Genomic DNA, 23,545 nt, shown 5'->3' with positions numbered 1-23,545 from the left:
AACTCCCGCTGTTCCCCGACCGCCCAGAGGACTGCGGCCTTACCGGCCGTTCTCCACGCTCGCTGCTGCGTTTTCTCCCGAAGGCTAAGCGCTGGGCTTATTGGACTCACCAGGGCCCCAGAGGTGAAATGACCGCAGGGGCGGGAACTGGCAGCACCTCGAGCCTGGAGGGCTGGGTGGGCCCCCTGGTGTGCGGCTCGGTCATCCGGCTGAGAAGGAACTGCTGCTATTTGTTGCACACCTACTGTGAGCCTCACAGGTCCCTCTCCTACGGGATTATCACACACACACAAAAACAGCCTGAACTTTGCATAAACTTATTCTGGGAGTTAAAGGAAACAACACGGTGCTAGCCCATCTGTTCTTGGCCTTGTCTTTTTTTTTTTTTTTTTTAAATCCTCACTGGAGGATATGCTTTTTATTGATGAGAGACAGAGAGAGACAAACATCCATGAGAAACAGCAATCAGCTGCCTTCTGCAGCAGGGATCAAACCTGCAACCTGGGTATGTGCAGTGACCGGGAATCGAACCCAGCACCTTTTGGTGTATGTGATGATGTTCCTATAGACTGACCTACCCTGCCAGCGCTCTTTGCCTTGTCTGATTTGGCCTCTGGGGGAAACTCAGGCCATGCCCACACTTATCAAGTTGAGGTTCAGTGTTAGACGTAGTGCTGGGCACCTGACTGGATTCTCCCTGCCGTCCTGTGAACTAGGCATTCTGCACAGCCCCATTTTGCAGATGGAGAAACTGAGACTCAAGAGGTGAGGTCACCCAGCTGGCAAGATGCAAAGGAGAATTCACACCCAGGTCTGTCTAACCCCAGAGTCTATTCTCTGGGCTGCTACATTTTACTACTAGGAAATCAATGCAAACTCATTTTTTAAAATACATTTTTATTGATTTCAGAGGGAGGAAGGGAGGGAGAAAGAGAGAGAAACATCAATGAAAATAATTGATCGGCTGCTCCTGCACGCCCCCTACTGGGGATGGAGCCCACAACCGAGGCATGTGCCCTGACTGGGAATTGAACCCTGACCTCCTGGTTCATGGGTCAATGCTCAACCACTGAGCCACACCATCTGGGCTGGAGCAAGTCTTAATCTCTGGAGCTTCGGTTTCTTTTTCTGTAACAAGAAGGGGGATGGGCTAGAAGGATTCCAAATCCTTCTGGAACAGGGAGAGGACTGGGGGAGTGGTGTAGCTTCGCAGGAAAGAATTAAGATTCAGCAGGACCAGACTCCCTGGGGAAAACAGTCTGAGTCATTTTCAGTGGTTTCGGGAATTTCTGGTGGTCACGCTCTGGATTTGGGATGGCAAATACTTTCCATTTCATTGTCAAGATGAATCGATTCCCCGAGGCTGCCTGGAGCACAGTGTTGATAAGAATTTTGAACTTCTGCTCAGCTGGGAAGGATGTCCCCATCAATTGATTCTGTCTGTCATCCTGATCGATTGCTGCTGTGTGTCCTCCTGATCGATTGGTGCTGTCTGTCCTGCCAGCAGGATGGGAGGCTGTGTTCCAGTTCTGGAAACTAGCTGATTTTCTCCAGAAGGTAACAACCCAAAGTCTTAACGTTTATCTTCTTTAAAAAAATCAAACTAGGCCCTGCCGGTGTGGCTCAGTGGTTGAGCATTGACCTATGAACCAGGAGGTCAGGGTTCAATTCCTGGTCGGGGCATGTGCCCGGGTTGTGTGCTCAACCCCCAGGGGGCAGCATGCGGGAGGCAGCCAATTAATGACTCATCATTGGTGTTTCTGTCTCTCTCCCTCTCCTTTTCCCTCTCTCTGAAAATCAATAAAAAATCTTTAAAAAAAAAGAGAGGTCAGTAGTAGGACTGACTTTTCACAGAATTCCTTATAAACAAAGGAACAAGCCCTGGCCCAGTAGCTCAGGCCCTGACCGGGAATCCAACCCGCAACCTGGGCATATGCCTTGACTAGTAATCAAACCTGTGACCTTTTGATGCATAGGATGGTCCCCAGCCAACTGAGCCACACTGGCCAGGGCTAGCTTGATATTTTTAAATGTTTTTATTGACTTCAAGGAGAGAGAGATAAACATTGATGTGAAAGCAAAACATTCATCGACTGCCTCCTGCATGCCCCCTACCAGGGATGGAGCCGGCAAGCTGGGCATGTGCGCTGATGGGGAATCCAACCTGCAACCTTTCAGAGCACCTGGCAATGCCCAACCAACTGAGCCACATGGGCCAGGACTGCTTCTGACCTCTCGACATGGGAAATGCCCCCGCCCGAGGTACTACCATCTTCTAACGTATGATTTCAGGGATGCTCTCTGCACACTGAAGCGCACGTGCCTGTACTTACAGCCGCGCCCCGGTGGCCACAGTGCCTGTGTGCGCTGTGTCGGACTCAGTATTTAGCATAATATGCTCACGATTCTGTACCTTTCAACTCCGCACGGCCATGTGTTTTGGAGATCACTTAGTATCAGTTACATAACTCTGCCTCACTGTTCTTTAAGGCGGCTTCATAACAATACTTTGCATAAATTAGCTGCATAATTTATGGAGTGTTTCCTTTGTACCTTCCACTTGGCATTCAAGTCCTGAGCACTTTACATTCAATAACCCAAGGAGGTCGGTGCTTTTATTGTCATCCCGTTTTATAAGTGAGATCCTGAGGCGCAGAGAGGTTCATTACTCCCTCCTGGTCACACAGCTAGTCAGTGTTCGAGGGAAGGCCTGAGCCCTGGGAGCCCCCGAGCCCGCGCGCTTACCCCGCTCACCCACTCGGCTGCGTGCCTCCGTGCGCAGGAAGCCCCGCGGCTCCATCTGTTCATCACCCTTCGTACAGCGGTTTGCACTGTTTATTTGCAGAACAATACTACACACTGGTGGTTCTCAAAGGGTGGCCCAGGCACCCCAGGCATCTCTGAGGTGTGCCAAAGGGCTCCAGGAGGCCCGAACTATTTTTATAGTAATACCATGATTCCATCTGCCTTTTCGCTCTGGGCCTCTCCTGAGCGCAAGTGCAGAGTCTTTGGGTGACTTAGGATGGGTGGTAGCGCAACAGATTAAATGCAGAAGCAGATATGAGAACCCAGTTTTCTTCAATGAGGCTGAACTTGCAGTAAGTTTTCAGAAATATAAGCCAATGTACTCTGGTTGGGTAGCTCAGTTAGTTTGAGCATCTTGTTGCTACACCAAGATTGTGGGTTCGATCCCCCATCAGGGCACATACAAGACTCAACCAATGAATGCATACATAAGTGGAGCAACAAATCCTTGTTTCTCTCTCTCTAAATCAATCAATATATATATTTTTAAATGTCCTTAAAAAAATAAAAAGAATTATCTGGTCCAGTTGTGACTAGAGCAGAGGTTGAGAAAAACCTGCTTTGCACAGTACGCATATTCTCCCTTGTTCATTTTTTCTGCCTTTATTTTTTTTTAATTGGTTTTTAGAGAGAGGAAGGGAGAGGGATAGAGAGGGAGAAACATCGATGAGAGAGGAACACCCATCGCTGCCTCCTGCACGCCCCCGACTGAGGATCGAGCCCGCAGCCCGGGCATGTGCCCTGACGGGAATCGAACCATAACCGCCTGGTTCCTGGGTCGACACTCAACCGCTGAGCCACACCAGCCGGGCTCCCTTTATTTTTATTAACACAAATGAGATTTTGCTCAATCGATTTATAAGCAGTGACTCCTAACTTTAGGGGATGAGGGGTCGCTTTGTGAAGCAGATCAAAGCAATGGGCCCCCAGGAGAGAATACCCTTTACTTACAAAATTTGGTAGATAATTCCAGGGGCTTCCCAGACACCCAGAGAGCCCCGCCCGAATTCCTGGGATGGGTGACATTGAAGCACAGCCCCCAGAATATCCCCCCCCCAGCGGGAGAGCGCTAACTGCAGTTCCCTGTTACAGACAACGGGCCGAAGGTGCAGAGAGAAGGGTCTGGCGCTGGGTGCTTCAGGGAGACAGGAAGCATGCGGACTGGAACCCAGGCCACCTGACTCCCTAGCGCTGGAATATTTCCACTTCACCCCGAACGAGGACGTTTCAGAAACGCTGATCCTCTCTTCCTGGTGCAGCGGGAAAACGCGCCACCACTCTGTTCCCCTTGAGGAAACACAAAGGGCCCAGCTGGTGTTGATGACAAACACTCCAGCACCTGGGAGACAGCGCGCTCAGGATGCGAGGCGAGGCGGCAGAGGGGCTGGCCAGGGACAAGAGGGTGTAATTGGCTGCTGGAGGGTAGGAACCCTGGGATCTGCACCCACCCGTTTGTTCCCCGAGTCTTTCACTCCTTCCGTCCTTCATCTCTCCATCCATCTATTCAGCACCTGCGGACCGAGGTCTCCTGCCTACCAGGGCGGGGGTCTGGGGGACATGGACGTGAACCAGACCCGTGTCTGTCCTTGAACAACTGCTGCTCTGCTCGGGGAGACCCACTGAGGCACCAATCACAGCCCAGGGTGACTACGCTCTAATGGGGGCAGTAGAGGGCGTGGTGGAAGCACAGCTGTAACCTCTGATGAAGCCTTGGAAGGTGAGGGAGGGCTTCTTGGAGGAAGAAGCATGCAAGTCGAATCTTCAAGAGAAGGTAGAGGGCTTGTCCGATGGCTGAGAGATGGAAGGGGGTTCCAGGCAAGGGAGCCACACTTAGAATCCTCAAAAACATGAAGGTGCTGGGCATGGGGTGGGGGACGTCTCCAGTCTGCACGACACAGGAGCGGGGAGGGTGGCATGACACGTGACTAGCGATCTTGGCAAAGGACATAGGTGAGGAGTTCAGATTTTTTTCCAGAGGGCAATAGGGAGCCAGAGGACAATTTTAAGCATAGGAGGGACAGGGTCAGCTCTGAATATTAGAAAGAGCCTTTAGGGGCCAAGGAGAAACTGTAATGGAGGGCGACCAGGGGTGCAGGCTGGTGGCACCGTCCAGACAAGAGCAGGACAGAGAGAGGGTATGGGTACGAAAGGCATCCAGAAGGGAGAGGGGTCCACACATGGAGAGCGAGGGACAGGGAGGCAGCGGGGAGCGCTAGGGCAACATTGCTGAGCGCCTGTGTGGCCTTCAGAGGGCACGGCGAGTTGACGGGCGTGTCAGTGACCTGCTGCTGCTGGTAACAAACCACAAAGGCAGTGGCTTAAAGCAACACGTTTATTATTATCTGTTCCGTGGGTCAGGAACCCGGTACAGCGCTACCGGGCCCTCTGCTCAGGCCCTCCCGAGGCTGAAATCAAGCGTCAGCTGGATGCGCCCTCACCCAGAGGCCCACTTTCTTCAGGTCTAGTAGAATTTGTTTCCTTGCGGCTGTGTGACTGAGTCCCTGTGTTCTCGATTAGCAGTGGCCACCCTCGAGTCCTCGCCACATGGCCCTCTCTCCAAGGCAGTTTGCTTTTTCCAGGGCTGAAGGAGCATCTCTTACTTGGGGTCTCCCTGACTTCTTGACCCTTTTAAAACAGATCACCTGGTTAGGTCAGGCCCACCCAGGATAATCTCCATTTTGCTTAACTTCAAGTAAACTGATTAGAGATTTTAATTACCTGTGCAAAATCACTTCACCCGCTCATATAATGTAATCTAATCCTGTGGTGGCATTGGCCCTATTCACAGATTTTGCAGGGTGTGTACACCACGGGGTGGGAATCTTGGGGGTGCCTATCACAAGGGGCCAGGGGAAGTGAGAGTAAAGGGCCTTCTCAAGGGTAGGGGCTGAGCAGACTTCCCTCTGAGTCTAGTCGTTAGGTCTCTGGGTCAAGCCCATTGGAGACTTTGACTCACGTGAGATGAATTGACAGGCAAATTTGGGAGTGAGCTCACCTGCATCATCTGTGACACCCCTTCTAAAAGGTGCTCCCCTGAGCTGACGGGGTGACCGGGGGGTCTAATATTCCTATCTTACAAAATGAAGTCCAAAGATGCTACCTCATTTCCCAGCCTGTGACACAGCAAGTTCCCTCCTAGGCACATATGCCCAAGAGACGTGAAAACACGTCCACGCAAAAACTCGTACACGAGTGTTCATGGCAGCATTACTGGCAACAGCCAAAATGTGGAAATAATGGGACTATCCAGTGGGTAAATAAAACGTGGCCTATTCATACGATGGAATATTATTTGGCAATAAAAGGAAATGAAGCTATGACACCTGCTCCCACAAGGGTGGACCTCGGAGGCGTTATAACGAGTGAGAAAAACCAGTCGCCACCAAACATTGTTTATACGACGTGTCTGGAACAGGCAAGTCTACGCAGACAGAAGCAGACTGGTGGTTGCCTGGGGCTGGGGTGTGTGGGGAGACTGGGAGCGATGGCTGGCTCAGGGGTGTGTGGTCTCTCCTTGCGCTCATGAAAATGTGCTAAAATGGATTTAAAGTTGATGGTTGCACTATCCTGTGATTATAGTTAAGAGCCGTTGAATCGTACACTGTAAGTGGGTGAATCGTGTGGTATGTGGATTCTATCTTGATAAAGCTGTTACAAAAAGAGAGAGGTGCCTCCGGAAACAAGAAATCACGATATAAGCCTGTTGCTTGATGTCACCAAATTAACCAACAGAGGAACTAAAAATATTTATATGGGGAGGAAAAGAGGGAAAAGTGAGGTCCGGATGAGTTAAATCCTCACCTATCAGAGGGGAAAACCATCCATAATGTTGACGCATCCAGAAGATAATTATTCAGGGATATAAAGGCAAGTAAGAGAAGAAACAGCTACAAACATGAAAAGGCTCTTCCGGGCCCTGGCCGGGGCGCTCGTTGGTTAGCGCCTTGCCCCGATACACCAAGGTTGTAGGTTCGATCCCTGGCCAGGACACATACAAGACTCAACCAGTGATGCATAAATAAGTGAACCAATAAACGTGCAAACAGCAAATCAATGTTTCGCTCTCCATCTCTCAAAACAATGACCATTACAAGACTTTCGCCCTGGCCAGTGTGGCTCAGCTGGGTGGAGTGCATCCCATGCACCAAGAGGTGGCAGGTTCGATTCCCGCCGGGCGCATACCTAGGCTGCGGGTTCAGTGCCCTCTCGGGGTGCATACAGGAGGCAGCGTATCCATGTTCCTCTCTCACATCCATGTTCCTCTCTCCCTCAGATCAATGGAAGCACGTCCTCAGGTGAGGATTATAAAAAAGAAAGCCTTTTCCAATAAGGAAGAGGATTTGAGGTGGAACAGGCTGAATTCTCTTTATTACACCCCCTTGCTCCCCACATGGAGTGGGTGGAGACCAGAGATGCTCCTCCAGTTCCTACAATGCGCAGGGTGGCCCCGCAACAGAGAATTATCCGGCCCAGGTGCCAGTAGTCCCAAGGTTTAGAAACCCTGGCTGATTCTATCACCTGGTTCTTCCCCCTCTGAAGGAGCTGCTTTGGTTGGTCTTGTTCCGCTTTCTGATTTAGGGTGCATGCAACCCCCACCCCGCGGGGAACAGAGGAGAGGAGCCCTTGGCCCGGACCCATCGCCAGGGCTACCATGCAAACCACCCAGAGCCTGTACCACCAGCGCTGGGCTCCGACCAGGCCCCACGTCGCCCGCAGCTGCAGCCCCTCTGGCGGTCGGGCGCTTCGGGCGGGCCGGCAGCTCCAGGCCCCTAACCTGAGGCTGGCGTTTCCTCGCTTCTACTCCAGGAGCGTCTTCAGGCTTCTCGAAACTCCTTCCCTGAGTAATTCAACTGGCCTAGAGAAACCCCACTGGACACCTGAGCTCTTCCGGGGGAGGCGATTGGCTGTGTGGGGGACACAGGCCACCTCTGTCTCCTGCCAGCCCCCCAAATGGAGGAGCTGCCCAGGGAATGGCTGGTTAAGTGACTCTGAAGTTCCCCCACTGCTGACCACCCCTGGCAACCCCCGCCCAGAGGCTGCTCCGTCCCAGCTCTGCCTTTTATTCCTGGGTGAATGCGGGCAAGCCACTGTCCATCTCCCGGCCTCAGTCTGCTCACCTGTAATTTGGGAACATCGGTGCCCACGGGCCAGGATTCTCTAAGAATTCCGGGAGACAAGGGAGCCTGCAAGCTGCCCGGCCCCGGGCTCGGCCGGCTGGCCAGCTTTCAGGGTCTGACAGCGTCAGCGTGAGGACAGGGCCCCGAGATCATTGTTAGCCCAGGGCTGCGTGCAAAGACCTGCTCTCCTCGGTGTTTTCATTTAATTGGGGGCAGCGTGGCCCCCATTATAGCGGGGAGAAAGGAGATGTTTTGCCCAAGGTCACACACAGGGGCATCTCTGAGATTTGAACCCAAGACCAAACTTTCTGCTCTCAGCTGACTTTCCCCCTCGAGTGGTCTCACTCCCTGCCCACCGGCAGTTCCAATTCTTTTCATAGCCCTTGCACCCAAGCCGGGATTTCTGGCAGGCTTCCCGCCACCCAAGCTCCTGGCGCCCTAACCTTTGCCCTTCACTCCTGCCCCCATCTTGGGGAAATCGAGCTGAGTTAGGGGTGGGGAGGGGGTAAGAAAAAAAAAAAATTGTTGGTGCAGCTGGAAAGCTTGCTAACCTTGTAAATACCTTTTTATTTTCAGGGCATCTTTGCCTTTGCCACTTGGGGGGGGTGGGGGGGTGGGAAGGCCGGGGAGCTTGAGCCTTCCCTGGGATTTTGGGAAAGGGGCGAGCTCCCGGGGTCCTTTCTGAAAGGCCCTCCCCTCGTTTCCGGCCGCGGTGCCAGCCTTGGCTGGGCGCCTGGATCCTGTTGCCATGACGACAGGAAGAGGCGGTGGCGGCGAGCGATGCTGTGGAGCGACGGAGGCTAGTGGGGGTGGGGGCGGGGGCTGTGAATGGGGGTGGGGCAGGGCCGGGGCTGGGGGTGCGGCGGGGAGGCAGGGGCGTGCTTTCCCTCCGGCCTCCTCCGTGGCTCTCCCGTTGCCCGCACCTTCCTCTCCATGCCTCCTCCTGGGTCTCCACCGCGGGCTCGCTCCTTGGGTCTCTCCCTGGCCGGTCAAGGCTCTCTCCATCTGGCCCTCTCTTTGGGTCTCTCGCTTTCCTGTGGCACCTGCCTTTCTGTCTCCAGGCACCTTTTGCCACTCACACCCCTGTCCCCTAAATTTCTCCCATTTACTCTCCCTCTCTCTCCCTCGCCCCCTTTCTTTCTCCGTAAAGCTTCCCTCTCTCTGTCAAGACCTTGCCCCATCCTCAGTCTCTCCCCCCGTATTCCCTCCCTCTCCCCCATCCTTTCTGTCTCTCTGTCTGTCTCTCCCCATCTGTCTCTCCTCCCCCTCTCTGGATGACTCTCTGTCTCTTCTCTCCTTCTGTTACCCAGACCCTGCCCCCCCATCCTCTCCCTTGCCCCCCTCCCCCACCCCCCCTTCCCCCAGCCTCTCGGCTTCTCTCTTTGGGTCTCTGCCTCTGTCCCCTTCTCTCTGGATATTTCTCTGGGTGTGTGCGTGTCTCTCTCCAACTTCCTTCTGCTCCCAGCCGCTGCCTCCCCCAAATTTCTCCCTCCCCCATTTCTGCTTCCCAGTCTCCAAGTCTCTCTTTCCGCTTCTCCTCGTCTCTCTCCCTCCCTCCCCGGGTCTCTCTCTTTCTCCCCAGCTTCCTTCTACCACCCAGACCCTGCCCCCCAATCGCTTCCCTCCCCCACCCCTCCCCGCGGCTCCCCCATCCTCAGTGGCTCCCCCCCTCCTCCCTCCTCTCTCGTCCTCCGGCTCCGCACTTTACCCGGCGACACGAGAACCAAATTGTCTCCTCACCTTTTTTATCCCATCTCGACCCCCCACTCCCTTGGGGCCCCAGCTCGGAGCTACCCCCCAGCCTCCCCTCCCACCTCAGCACCCCCTCTCCCGTGAACCTGCTCATCTCCGCCCCCCAACCAGGTCGGACGCCTGGGTCCCTCGCTTCTGGGGGAGGGGGAGCAGTGAGAGCGGGGAGCCACAGAGTGTTTCTGGGGGTGCCGACAGGGGGCTCGCCGTCCCCTCCTCAGAGCTTCGGAGAGTTGACCTATCGTTACCAGAGGTGAGACAGATCTTTTCATCAATCGGAGGTGGGTGGATGTAGAACGAAGGTTCTGTGACCCCCCTAATTCTGGAGGAAGGAGCTGGGCCCCTTCAGAGGGAGAGGGGACGGTGACCCCTGTCCCATCCGGAAGCTTTAGAATCGGGGGTCCCCTGCTCCCTCCTCCTCTGCCGGCGCTGACAGATGGACTAAAGAAACAGCCCCTACAGCCAGGCGGGTTGCCCCCCAATGGATACAATGAAAATCCTCAAGTCTTTTTTGATGGAGAATATCCCACATTTGCCCCGTTCCCACCCCGTCCTGGTCCCGGGCTGTAGGGGCCCGGCCGGAGGAGGGCTAGTCCTGGGGCCACAGGCTCACCCAGGCGGGAGCAGAAATGAGCTGGGACCGTGGAGGTGGCCTGCTGGTGGTGAGGGGCCCAGATGGGGGGACAAGGCCCAGGGGCCAGAGAGGAAGCTGGGTGTCCGGCCTGGAGAGTGAGGGAGGAAGGGGCAGCACCTGGGAGAGGGGTGCTGGGGCGTCAGAGCCCAGTGCCTGGTGAACGGCCGGGTAGGGGCTGCGTGTGGGCCGCAGGAGCCGGGTGGGGGAGGGAACACGTGTGGGTCACCGGGCCCAGTTGCCATGGAGACACCCCCATAGATAACCTTTTCAGCCACCCCTGGGAGCAGACCGAGTGGGGGCCAGCCGACGGGTCGGAAGAGGCCAAGGTCACCCTGGTCCGGGACCGGCGTGGCCCCCCCATGGCTTCCAGGCTGTTAAGTCTGAAAGGGGCTTGGGGAGGGAGCCTGGGAAACCGAGTGGGAGCGGGAAGGGCGCGCCTGGCAGGGGCTGGGGCCGCCCGAGACGGCAGGGCTGGGGCGTGGTGGTGGGTCCACTGGGCGGGGAATGAATGGACCCTGGGGTGGGGTGGGGGGGGAGCTATGCCTCACTGAAAGAGTTGTGGTCCCATAGATGAAATTTTTCTCAGGGGCACCGTCCCCCAAGGGGCTCCTTTTAAATCTGGAAGAAAATGCGTGTTCGGTGTACGTTCCTACACAGGTGAGGTAGCTGGGCAGTCCTGGGGGTGGCCCCAAGGAGGGAAGCCTGCAGGGGACAGGAAGGGGGTTTTCCCGAGTAGCTGAGGTGCTGGGAGTCACAGCGGGTGGAGAAAGGCCCGAGTGAAGGGGATTCTTCATGATGTCAGAGAAGCCAGGCAGGGGGTGGGGGAAGGCTCCCGTAACTTGAGGGGAGAGTGGGAGGTCCAGGGGAGCTGGGGAGAGCTAGAGTTGGGGGGTTCACCTCCTGTGATGGAATAATAAGGGCCTCCTGGTGGGGAGGGTTGGAGGCAGTGGGGGATGGTGGGAGGGCAGTGGGATGGAGTGTGGGGGTGCTGGGCAGGGGAGGTGGGCTTCCTCGGACAGCGGTGGGGTACAGGTCAGAGCTTGGGAGATTCTGAATGGAGAGAAATTGGGGGTCGGGAGGAAGGGATTCCTGTGAGTAGAAAACGCCATGGAGCTCATGGAGGGAATTTTCCTTAATGGAGACGGGGAGGTGGTGGTCATGAGGAGTTTCTCTAAGTTGTAGAGAGGTGGTGGGGCCAGATCCGGAAGACTCCTTTGGGCAAAGGAAAGAGTGGGGGGTCTCCTTGGGTCAAAGACCTGGTAGGGGTGGAGGGAGCCCAAGGCACACGGAGGGGCTGTTAGAAGGGCTGTGAGGGAGGTGGGGGCACTCTTCTAAACCAGTGGGGCTAATGTGGTGTTGGTGGCCCGTTAAAATCCCCCCTCCCCGGAGCTTTGCAAAGCTGAGATGCTCTGGGCTACGCCAGAGCAGACCCATCAACCAGAATTCCTCCCGTGGGACTCAGGTGTCAGCTCTCCCCAGGTGCTCTGGGGACCTTTCCAAGGTGGGTTGGAGGCTGGAACCCTTGGCATGCGTGGGGAAGGGGTTCCGGGGGAGGAGCCTATGTTTGGGGGGCTGGTGTTCCTGGTAACCACGTGATTCTCCTGAGTTGTGCAAACAGTGAGGGTTCTTGGGAAGACTCTTTGGCCGAGAGGAGACTGAGGGATTTCTATTCCTGAGGAGGGGACGCGGTGGGTGAGGAGGGGGGCTAGGAGGGAGAGGAGGGGAAGAAGGTGAGGGGGGCCTTGGAGGGAGGGAGGAAGGGAGAGGAGGGGTCCTTGGGGTGAGGAAGGGGGCAGTGAGCAGAGGGGAGGGTTGGGGGTCCTAGAGCCGGGGCGGTGGGTGCCTCTTGGAGTGGGGGTGGCGGGAAGGCCCCTGAGCTGGGCTGACCTGGTCCCAGAAAGGGAGGCGGTGGGGCGCGCGGGGGCAGGGGTGTGGACGGCCGGGGAACTGGGGGGCCCTGGGGGCTGGGGCCCAGGGTGTGCGGGGAGGCGGGGGGCCTCCTGACCCTCACCCCGCTCTCCGGCAGCCGGTGACCATGGCCGCGCTCTGACCCCTCGGGCCGAGCCTCGCCCTCGCCCTCGCCCTCGCCCGCGCCGCCCCCCGCCCCCGGGCCCGGCCCCCGCTTCTGCCTGCGCTGTGCCCCCCCGCCGCCGGCACGGCCCCGCCCCCGCTGCCCCGGTGGTGGCCCGCGGCCCCCCGGCTGCCCGCGGTCAAGCTGGAGTCGCTGAAGCGCTGGAACGAGGAGAGGGGCCTGTGGTGCGAGAAGGGGGTGCAGGTGCTGGTGACCACGGTGGGCGCCTTCGCCGCCTTCGGCCTCATGACCATCGCCATCAGCACCGACTACTGGCTGTACACGCGCGCCTTCATCTGCAACACCACCAACCTCACGGCGGGCGACGACGGGCCCCCCCGCGGCGGGCCCCCCGAGAAGAAGGACCCCGGCGGCCTCACGCACTCGGGCCTCTGGCGCATCTGCTGCCTGGAAGGTAGGCGCCCGCCCCGGCCTCGCCGGGGTCCCCGCGCTGCCCGCCCCGCCCCCTCGCCCCCGCCCCCTGGCCTGGCCCCTGCCTGGGTGCGCCCTCAGCCTCCCCCACGCCCCGCTCAGGGCCCCTCCGGACCCCTTGGCCTGCCTGTGCGCCTGGGGCCCTGCCTCACTGGCCCTGGGCTCAGGCCCTTTCTCCCGCTCCCCTCACCCCCTCCACCCTCCCTCCGCCCCTTCTTCGCTCCCGCTCTCTTTTTCCCTGGGTCCTACTCTCGCCCCCTCTCCAGGCCCCTCTCCTAGGGCTCCCTCTGCCTCTGTGCCCCGGGGCCTGCCATCGATCCACCTGGGGTTCACCTCTTGGGTTCACTTCTGGGGTTCACCTTTGGGCCTCGCAGCCCTGGCGGCGACCTGAGGCTGTGGGCCTCGCCTGGCCCAGGGCTCCCTCCGAGGTTCCTCCCCCGTTCCTCCCTCTCTCCTTTGCACCCATCCCTCCTCTGTTGGGCTGGGCACTCGGGATGGGCAGGGAATGTTATCCTCTCCTTTAGTCCTCTGAGCTGGGTGCCGCCCTCCTCCTGGGAATGAGAAAACTGAGGCTCAGAGAGGTTAAGTCACTTGCCCAAGGTCACCCAGCCGGGAATGGGACAGAGCCAAGAGAACTCAAGTCTGATGGACGGGATTTGCAGATATGCTTGGTTTGGCATGTGGAGTGTTTAACAGAAACCAAAATCTGAATCAGTTGCCAATGTTTAAAAACAGAGAGGCTTCACATGGAAAAATCCAATTTCCAGCTTCTTTTGAACTAGCCCAAGACTGACAACACGGGGGCTGCCCTGGCCATGACTCGCCGGACCTGAGTAGCTGAGTAGCAGCTGCTTCTTTGGATAAGACATGGGTGTGTGTGTGCGTGCCCGTTTCCCCACAGTCGCCTCCATTCCCTATTGCCTCACACCCCACCTGCTTTTCTCGTTAGTTGGCATTTGGTCAGGGTTCCTCGCTGGTCTGACTGAGCAGCAGGCACAGAGCCAAGAAGGCGGCCTTGCGTCCTGGAACCCCTAACCCCTAGGACAGGGCAGGGCATAGAGTTAGAGTGCTGCCCATCATTGGCTCATTTGTTCGTTCATTCAACAACCAGTATTTATTGAGTTTATACTATGTGCCAGAAACTATTTTTTTAATAAAGTAGTTTTATTTCTATTTATTGATTGATTTTAGAGAGAGAAGGGAGAGAGAGAGAGAAACATGGATTTGTTATTCCACTTATCTATGCATCATTGGTTGATTCTTGTATGTGTCCTGACGGGGATCAAACCTGCAACCTCGGTTTCTTGGGACAATGCTCCAGCCAACTGAGCTACCTGGCCAGGGCTGGATGTGTTAAATTTAACCTGCCTATTAGAGCTGTCACCTAGGACAGGGGTCAGCATGGTGAAAACCCCGTAACGTGCCATATAGTCAGTATTTTGGGCTTTGTGGAGAGTAGTCTCTGTCACAACCACCCCTGAAAACAACCAGAGACAATACATGAGTGAATGGCCCCGTGGCTGTGTTCCCATCAGACCTCACTTGCGGACACTGACATCTGAATTTCATATCATTCATGTGCCATGAAATAGTCTCTTTTCATCTTTTTCAGTCACTTAAAAAACATAAAACTTGTTCTTCGCTGGGTTTGGCCCATGGGCCACAGTTTGCGGAGCCCTGATCTATGCTGTCGGCAATATGATATGAGGCCCGAGCTCAGGGGACACTCTGGGCTGGAGACACAAAGTGAGGGTCATGGCATATGAATGGGCGAGGTCACCTAGAGAATGAGAAGAGACAGAAACCAAAAAGTTAGTTGAAGGGTTGCCACCTGAGCTAGTCCACTCTTAAGAGGCAACCAGAGCCCTGGCCAGTGCGGCTCAGTTGGTTGAGTCCTGTGCACCCAGAGGTCACCAGTTGGATTCCCGGTCAGGGCACATGCCGGGGTTTGGGGCTTGACCCACACTAGGGGGCGTGCAGGAGGCAGCGGATCAATGACTCACCATTGCTCTTTCTCTCTCCCTCTCCTTTCCTCTCTCTGAAATCAATAAAAATATATTTTAAAAAACACAAGTAAACAGAAACAGGTCCAACGAATATCGTTTATACAATAGAAAGCACTCACATGAAGGCTAACAACATATTTTATTTAACCTGGCAGAGCCAACATTTCATTTTAACATGGAATCAATGTAAAAAGTTAATGAAACCTTATGCATTTTTTTCCCATATGAAGTCTGAAATCAGTGAGTATTTTACCCTCACAGCTCATCTCCATTGCCATGTTTCAAGTGCCCAAGAGTCACCCAGCGCTGGTGGCATCTGTGTGGGCCTAGTCCCTCCCCGGGCATCGCAGCTACAGTCCTGGGTCCTCTGTTAAGACACAGTGCCCTGGGCCCACAGACCATTTGTTCGAGTCGCCTCCGCAAAGCCCCTGTGCTCAGCACTCTGCAGGCCTCCCGGCTGAGCCAGGGGAAGGTGTTATCGGTTGTGTTTGTCAGCGCAGGAAGCTGGTGGCCAGAAAGGGGAAGTGAGTCAGCCGCACGGCCACCCCACACGCGAGGGGCAGAGCCAGCTGGGACCCACTTCTCCACTGTCCTCACCTCGCCTGCTCCCCCTTCACCCCAACCTAGGCAGGTCCTGGGGGAGACTCGGGGACACATCACCCCATCACTGCGCATGGAAAGCCCCCAGCCCAGTCGGGTCATATGACACACACATAGCCCCATACCCCATGTGTCCTGCGCTGGACTGGGTGTTCCATTGAATTCTTATCGAACCACATCATCATCACTTCATAAATATGTCTATATATTTTTTCAATATGTTTTTATTGATTTCAGAGAGAGGAAGGGAGAGAAAGATAGAAACAGCAAAGGTGAGAGAGTCACTGACCAGCTGCCTCCTGCACACTCCCTGCTGGGGATCGAGCCCGGGCACGTACCCTGATCAGGAACCGAACCCTGACCTCATGGCTCATAGGTTCACATTCAACCACTGAGCCACACCGGCCGGCTCGTCATCAATTTTCAAATGAGGAAACTGAGGCTCTGGGGCATTCAAGTCCCAAAGCCACAAAGCTGGAAAGTGACGTCCCTGGCATGTGCGTCCACAGCCTGTGCTCCTAGCCACCAAAGCTGCCAAAGCCACCAAAGCCACCGCGCTCCCCTGCCCTCAATATGCTGGCCTCTGAAGCCCGGCTGCTTCAGCATCTCCCCCTTGACTTACCACCCATGTGGGACTTGGCAGCTTCTTCCACTCCGTGCCTCAGTTTCCTCATCTGTAGAGCAAGGGGCTGTCATTGCCTCGTTCCCCTGGGGTTCATCGTAAGCACTGAGTGTGTCACTACCTGTCCGTGGCTTGGAGCAGAGCCTGCTGTGCCTGCTGTGTGGTTAGCCCTCAGGAAGTGCTAGCTGTCATGCCTCTGTCACCACTGTTCTGCTCAGAGGGTCCCTGTGCCCTGTGCTCTCCATGCTCAATCTCATTTAATTGTCATTAATGTCATGAGAGAGGTACTGTGGTCCCACTCAGGAAAGGAGAGGACTTGAACCCCTAATCTTACCTACCCCTCTGCAACGGAGGTGCTGACGGGTAAGACTTTCCTCCTAAAAGTGTATATTCATTCATTTAGTCAATCATTTAAAAAAATTGTAAAATGCACATAACATAAAATTGATCATTTTAACCTTTTTTTTAAAAAAAAATTAATTCTCACCCAAGGATATTTTTTCCATTGACTTTTTAGAGAGAGTAGAAGGGGGTGGAGAGAGAGAGACATCGATGTGAGAGAGACACATCAATTCGTTCCCGGACCTGGGCTGGGGATCGAACCTGCAACCCAGGCACATGCCTTTGGGAATCGAACTCATGACCCTTTGGTGCACGGGTTGACGCTCCAACCACTGAGCCACACTGGCCAGGGCCATTTGAACCATTTTTCAGTGCTCAGCTTAGTGGTGCTGAGCACATTCACGGTGCTGTGCAGCCATCACCGTCACCCATCTCCAGAACCCTTTGCATCTTGTAAAACTGAAACTCCGTCCCCACGGAACGATAACTCCCCGTTTCCTCTCCCCCAGCCCGTCTCTCTGAATTTGCCTCCTCTGGGTAACTCATAGAAGCAGAACCATACAGTATTTGTCTTTCTGCATTGGGCATATTTTACTTAGCATAATATCCTCAAGGCCCATTCACGTTGTAGTCTATGTCAGGATTTCCCTCCTTTTTTACAGCTGAGTAATATTCCATCGAATGTATACGCTGCGTGTTATCCACTCACCCACTGATGGACACTTGAGTCGCTTTTGGCTATTGTGAATAATGCTGCTATGAAAACGGGTGTATTTCTTAGAGACCCTGCTTTCAATTATTTTGAGTATGTGCCCCAAAGTAGAGGTGCTAGATCATATAGTAATTCTATTTTTAATTTTTCTGAGGAAACCCCATGCTGTTTTCCTTAGCAACTCCATTTTACATCCCCCCAACAGTGCATAAGGGTCCCATATACTTGCCAACTCTTGTTACTTTCTGTTTGTTTTTTCTTTTATTTTTATCGTGGCCATCCTAATGGCTAGGAGGTGGTATCTCATAGTGTTTTTTAAAAAAATATGTTTTTAGAGAGAGAGCGGAAGGGAGAGGGAGAAACAACCATTGATGAGACAGAGACATCGATCGGGGATGGCGCCCGAAGCCTGGGCTTGTGCCCTGACTGGGAACCGAACCCGTGATCTCTTGGTGATGAGAACGATGCTCCAACCACTGAGCCACACCGGCCCGGCACGTGGTGGTCTCGATCTGCATTTCCCTAATGATTAGTGATGTTGCGTACATTTTCACGTGCTTTTTGGCCCATTCAATCGTCCTTCCATAAGAACATTAATCGGGCCCTTGCTGTGTGCTAGGCATCGCTCTAGGTGCTGGGGGTACAGTGTTGAACAGCCCACGTGCTTACACCCAAGCAGGCAAACTGCTGTATCTGCCTCCACCACCATCCGCTGAGAACGGAGGGGCCCTTCCTGTGCCTCTGTTTCCTCATCGCGACAGTGGAGATGTCGACTGATGGTGACCGAGCACTTAACTGTGACCCAGGCAGAGCTAAACCTCTGCCTGAGTTCACCCCTTACAACAACCCTGCGAGGGGCAGGTCTTATCATTCCCTTTTTATAGGTGAAGGAACTGAAGCCATTTGACCTAATAACGCCAACAGGGTCACAGAACAAGGGCGTGATGGAATGGGGCTTCATTGTCAAGCAGTGGGACTCTGATTCCCGGTGTCTGGCCACTGCAGGACACCAATAATGTTATCTATTTCATGGGACTCTGGGGAGCTCCGGATGAGCTCATCCACCACTTAACAATGTTAGCTCTTAGCAGAATTACTCACTGCCTTATACCCCTTCCCAGTCCCTGTCTTTACTGCCATTCCTTTCCCTGTCATCTGCCTTGAATATCCTTCTATCATCCATCCATTCATTCGTTCGTCCATCCATCCATCCATCCATCCATCCATCCATCCATCCATCCATCCATCCATCCATCCATCCGACACCCATTTCTTGAGCCAGGCAAAGCTAGGGACACACAGACGATTCAGACGCCATGCACCCCACCCCCGCCTTGCAGAAACTCTCAGCTTGCTCACTCCTCAATCAACCCGTTGCATGCCCCAAGGGGGTAGCACAGGGAGCCGCTGCACCCCAGACAGGGAACCGCGCTGAACTTGAGGGGGAGGAGTGAATGCCTGTGCGCATGCGCGGGCCCGGGCCCCGCTTCCTCCAGGAGGCGCCCGTGAGCTGCCCCTTGCAGGGTAAGTTTTCACCAGTGAAGAGTCTGAGCGGACTGTCTCACAGCCTGGAGTGTGGAAGGAGCCCGGAGAATCGAGGGAACGAAATGTGTTTATATTTACGCGTATTTATATAGCAGCCTCCAGCTGTGTGTTAGAACAGGCACTGTCCTCGAGTAGGAGATGAGAGCTTCCTAAAGGTGCGCGGTCCAGGATCTGAGGATAGGGTTCTGGGGCGGACCAAGGGGGTGAGGCTGAATGATCCTTAGAGGCACCCCCAGCCCCCCCCCATGCCTCTGTTTGCTCCCATCACGCCCTCGCCTTCCCGGGGGCTCCAGGTGAGACCCTGGGAATCCCTCTCCTTATACGCAGGACCGAAGAGACTACAACTCTCATGAGCCACCGGGGCTGCTCTCCCCACGATGGGACTCAAGGCTTCACAGGGCCTCATGGGAAATGTAGTCTTCCTCGCCCTCGGCCGCCTCCTTGGCTTTCCCACGCATTTTCAGACGCGGGCTCAGGCTTAGAAGGGCGCCTTGACATTGCTGAAGTCAACGCCTTCTCGTAGCGGGGGAAGCAGGAGGCCAGAGAGGAAGAGATCCTTGCCTTGTGGCTTTTTAGTGAGTTTTGGATTCCCCCCCCCCCCCCAGTTTTTAAAAAATTTGTTTTTATTGATTTTTTTAGAGAGAGGAAGGAGGGGGTTGAGAGAGAGAATCATAGATGATGAGAGAAAAACACGCCCCCTATGGGGATCCGGGCTGCAACCCCGGGCATGTGCCCTGACTGCGAATCCGATGGGGGACCTCTCGGTGCCCCGGGGGACGCTCAGCCAACTGAGCCACACAGGCCAGGGATTTATTTTTTTAAAAACTGGTGAGGAAACTGAGGCCAGAGAGGTTGACAGTTTGTCCCAGATGTTGAGAAAGGGTCAGGAGCCAGGACTTTTTGTCTTCCAACTGAGAGGGGGGGCGGTCGGGGGAAGGGGGGGGTCTTCTCTCACAGGTGGTTCCCCCAACTCTTAAGTCGCCCCCATCCCCCTCCAGGGCTGAAAAGAGGCGTCTGCGTGAAGATCAACCATTTTCCGGAGGACACTGACTACGACCATGACAGCGCGGAGTATCTACTCCGTACGTTGGGGTCAGGGACACAGTCGGGGGACTGCAGGCAAGGAGGGTGGCGGTGGGGGGGGACGGGACGGGACTGGCAGTCAGGTGGACACGCAGAGATGAGCGTGCCAGCTAATCCAAGTCCAGACACTGAGATCCTCTGGTCCCGGATTGGCCCAGAGGTCCCTCTCCCGCCCCCTCCTCTCACCTCGGGGCGGGCTGAGGAGGGATCCCGGGAGCTGATTGGCCGCCGCACTGTGGCTCTCTGGGCTGGGATTGGCCGCTGCGCCCTGGGCTGTCATCTGGCCACTCTCGGGAGCGGGCTGGGGAAGCCTGTGATGCGATTGGCAGCTACTCCGAGAACGCGGCAAATCCTGAATTATGATTGGCTGTGGCCTCCGCCGAGCTCAGAAATCGCAAAATCTCTTTGCCTAGGGTTTGGGGGGTGGGTGGAAAGGACTGCAGAGAGAGAGGGAGAGAGAAAGGAGAGAACCCCAGAGCTATAAGTGAAGCCAGACAGAAAGGGGGTGGGGTGGAGAGAGGAGGGAGGGAGAGAGAAAAGAGACACCCAGAGAGAGAGGCAGCCAGGCAGGAAGGAGAGGAGGAGGGGGAGACATAGTAACAGGTCGGATAGAGGGGTCCGGAGGAAAGGAAGGAAATGCAGAGGGGGAGAGACCATGAGGTGGGGAAAGAGAAAGGGAGGGGGCCCCAGAGAAAGAGAGAAGTTCAGAGAAAGAGAGGGGGTGATTTAGAGGGAAAAAAGGGGGGGTAGGAGAGAGCAAAATAGACCTAGGAAGAAAGAAAAAGGGGACAGAAAAAGGAAATCAGACGGAGAAATAGAGGAGTGTTAAAAAGAATGAATGAAACAACCGGGACGCAGGCAGAGAGGAAACTGCAGAACTAGGGGGAACCCTGGCGGCGAGAGGAGGCCGGAGGCGCAGCCCTGGGGGGCGGGGGGCAGGCAGATCTGACCGCCCTGGCGCCCACCCCTTCCCTCTGTCTCCCCCTGCTCTCCTTTCTCCCTCGCAGGAGTCGTCCGGGCCTCCAGCATCTTCCCCATCCTCAGCGCCATCCTGCTGCTGCTGGGGGGCGTGTGCGTGGCGGCCTCCCGGGTCTACAAGTCCAAGAGGAACATCATTCTGGGCGCAGGAATCCTGTTCGTGGCAGCAGGTGAGAGGCAGAGGGAGGGGGCGGCCGTCGGGGCAGCCCACCCACGCCGCCGTGTGTGTGTGTGTGTGTGTGTGTGTGTGTGTGTGTGTGTAAAGCCACCGTGCCCCGGGCGCCCCCTGGGGCCGGGAGCCCGCCTAGGCTCTTCCCCAGCTCCACCGCCACCCGCTGGGCAAGGCGGGTGTCGCTTTCGCGCTGTTTCCGGGGGAGTGAACCCAGCACAGACAGGTGTCTAGCGCGTAATCTGGGATGCGGGGAGTTTAGGTTCCAAAGCCCGCGCTTCTGTTGACGCAAGAGGAGCAGCTTGGGCTTTCAGACATCACTGGGGTCTTGAAGACCGAGGGGCGGGCTGGACAGTGGAAGACCAGCCCTCAGAGGGAGAAAGTGATCTGGACGCAGACGGGGAGGAGCCTACTTTAGTGGGTAGGGCCTTGTGGCTCCTGGCGGATCCTTTAGGAAGGGGCTGCTCCTGGGAAACCCTCCAGACCAGCTCTGAGTGAGGCAGCTCATTAAGGAGTAAGACGCCCTTTCTACCCGAAATGAGTAGTGCTGCGAAGTTCGGGGGGGGGGGGGGGGGAGCAGAGATCTTTTGAAGTGGGGGAACCCGGAGAAGGGAGAGGAATTAGCATAAAGAGCTGGGGGTACTTTGAGGATGGACCAAGACCTGCAGGAGACGGGGCTTGCTCGGCCTGGGACTGGGGAAGAGCCCGGCCTAGACCCGCGGGGGGCGCTGTCGAGCAATCCGGAGGCTGGACTTAGAGTGGAAACGGCACCTGCTCCAATAAGGATGCACTTTAGACTAGCGGTGGGAGGGGCTAGAAGAGAGAAGGCAACCAGACGGGTACGGTAACCATGAAAGGAGTTTCGGTCAGCCGGGGTCAGGGCCTGGCGTCGGAGCGGGATCCCCTCACTAAGAGCTTAGACTAGCAGAGGGTGGGCCTCGGGGAAACCCAGATGTCTAACGGGAAGGGTGATGTTAGACCAATCAGAGGAGGGCCTGGGCCAGCCAGGGTGGGTCTGGGCCCTGCGGGGTGTGGCCTAGGCTACCCGGGGGGCGGGGCCTAGGCCATCTTAAGGCGGGACGTGGACCAGCTGGGGCGGAGGATGTGGACCGTCGGGGGCGGGGTCTGAATTAATAAGGGCCGGGCCTTAGACCATCTGGGGGTGCAGTTTAGACCAGTCCGGGCCGGGCCTTAGACCATCTGGGGGTGCAGTTTAGAACAGTCCGGGCGGGGCCTGGGCCATCTTGGGGGTGGGCCTTAGGCTATCTAGGGGCGGGGTTAGACCTGACAGGCTGAGGTCTGGACCACTTGGGGCGTGTCTTAGGCTACGTGGGGGCGGGGACTGACCACCTGGGGCGGGGCTCAGGCCATTGGGCGGGGCCTAGACCGCCGGGGTGGGGCTTAGACCTCCGGGGGCGGGCCCGGGGCGGGGCCGGGGTGGCCTAGAGGCTCCCTCTGACCGTCCCCGCCCAGGCCTGAGCAACATCATCGGCGTCATCGTGTACATCTCGGCCAACGCGGGCGAGCCGGGCCCCAAGCGCGACGACGAGAAGAAGAGCCACTACTCGTACGGCTGGTCCTTCTACTTCGGCGGGCTGTCGTTCATCCTGGCCGAGGTGATCGGCGTGCTGGCCGTCAACATCTACATCGAGCGCAGCCGCGAGGCGCACTGCCAGTCTCGCTCGGACCTGCTCAAGGCCGGCGGGGGCGCGGGCGGCAGTGGCGGGAGCGGCCCCTCGGCCATCCTCCGTCTGCCCAGTTACCGCTTCCGCTACCGCCGCCGCTCCCGCTCTAGCTCCCGCTCCAGCGAGCCGTCGCCGTCGCGGGACGTGTCTCCCGGCGGCGCCGGGGGCCCGGGCTTCGCCTCCACGGACATCTCCATGTACACGCTCAGCCGCGACCCGTCCAAGGGCAGCGTGGCGGCGGGGCTGGCGGGCGCCGGCGGCGGCGGGGCGTTCGGCGGCTCGGCGGGGGGCGCGGGCGCCGGCGGCGGCGGGGCGGGCGCCGAGCGGGACCGCGGGGGGGCGCCCGGCTTCCTCACGCTGCACAACGCCTTCCCCAAGGAGGCGAGCGGCGGCGTCACGGTCACGGTCACCGGGCCGCCCGCCGCGCCCGCGCCCGCCCCGCCCGCGCCCGCCGCGCCCGCCCCCGGGACCCTGGCCAAGGAGGCCGCCGCCTCCAACACCAACACGCTCAACAGGAAAACCACGCCGGTGTAGGGGCGCGCGGGGGCGCCGGGGCGCGTGCGCGGGCGCGCGTGCAACGGGGCTGCCAGGGGTCGGGGGCCCCCTCCCTCCCCGTGAGCGCGCTGGAGACTGCTGGGCCTTCCCCCCGCGCCCCCGCCCCGCAGGCGTGCGGGAGCGCCCGCGCCCTCGGATCAGGGACCCAGAGGGAGGGGGACGGGAGGGGAAGGGAGGGGCCCGCGTGAGGGAGCGTCGTGTTTTATTTTTTTGTGGGATTGGGTGGGGGGGAGGGCTGTGGTGTTTTTTGCAGTTTTGAGATGTTTTCTTTTTAATGTTTTGCTGTGTGCATGTGGGGGCGGGGCGGGGGGAGGGAGGGACTCCCAGCCCAGCCCAACTCCTGGAGAGGGGCCCATAACACACAAATATATCGTTATACCTACAAACTATATACGCGCTCTCTATAAAGAGTCAGGTGAAGAGACGAGATGCCGAAAGGC

General features: G+C 56.8%; 1 protein-coding gene across 1 annotated transcript; it reads left to right on the top strand.

Annotated features, from left to right (window-relative positions):
• Positions 1-12,607: 12,607 nt before the first annotated feature.
• On the top strand, positions 12,608-23,084 carry CACNG8 (calcium voltage-gated channel auxiliary subunit gamma 8; the record flags this gene model as incomplete). The annotated part of the gene is made up of 4 exons (XM_081118351.1): positions 12,608-12,791; positions 19,634-19,717; positions 20,726-20,866; positions 22,339-23,084. The coding sequence occupies exons 1-4, from the start codon at positions 12,623-12,625 to the stop codon at positions 23,082-23,084; spliced, it is 1,140 nt and encodes a 379-aa protein (XP_080974477.1). The 5' UTR covers positions 12,608-12,622.
• Between the last annotated feature and the right edge of the window lie 461 nt (positions 23,085-23,545).

The sequence above is a fragment of the Miniopterus schreibersii genome, assembly GCF_964146895.1.
Source record: "Miniopterus schreibersii genome assembly, chromosome: 18".
In the NCBI taxonomy this organism is placed as follows: Eukaryota; Metazoa; Chordata; class Mammalia; order Chiroptera; family Miniopteridae; genus Miniopterus; species Miniopterus schreibersii.
The sequence above is the reverse complement of the archived record's forward strand: the minus strand, read 5'-3'. Positions and strand labels throughout refer to the sequence as shown.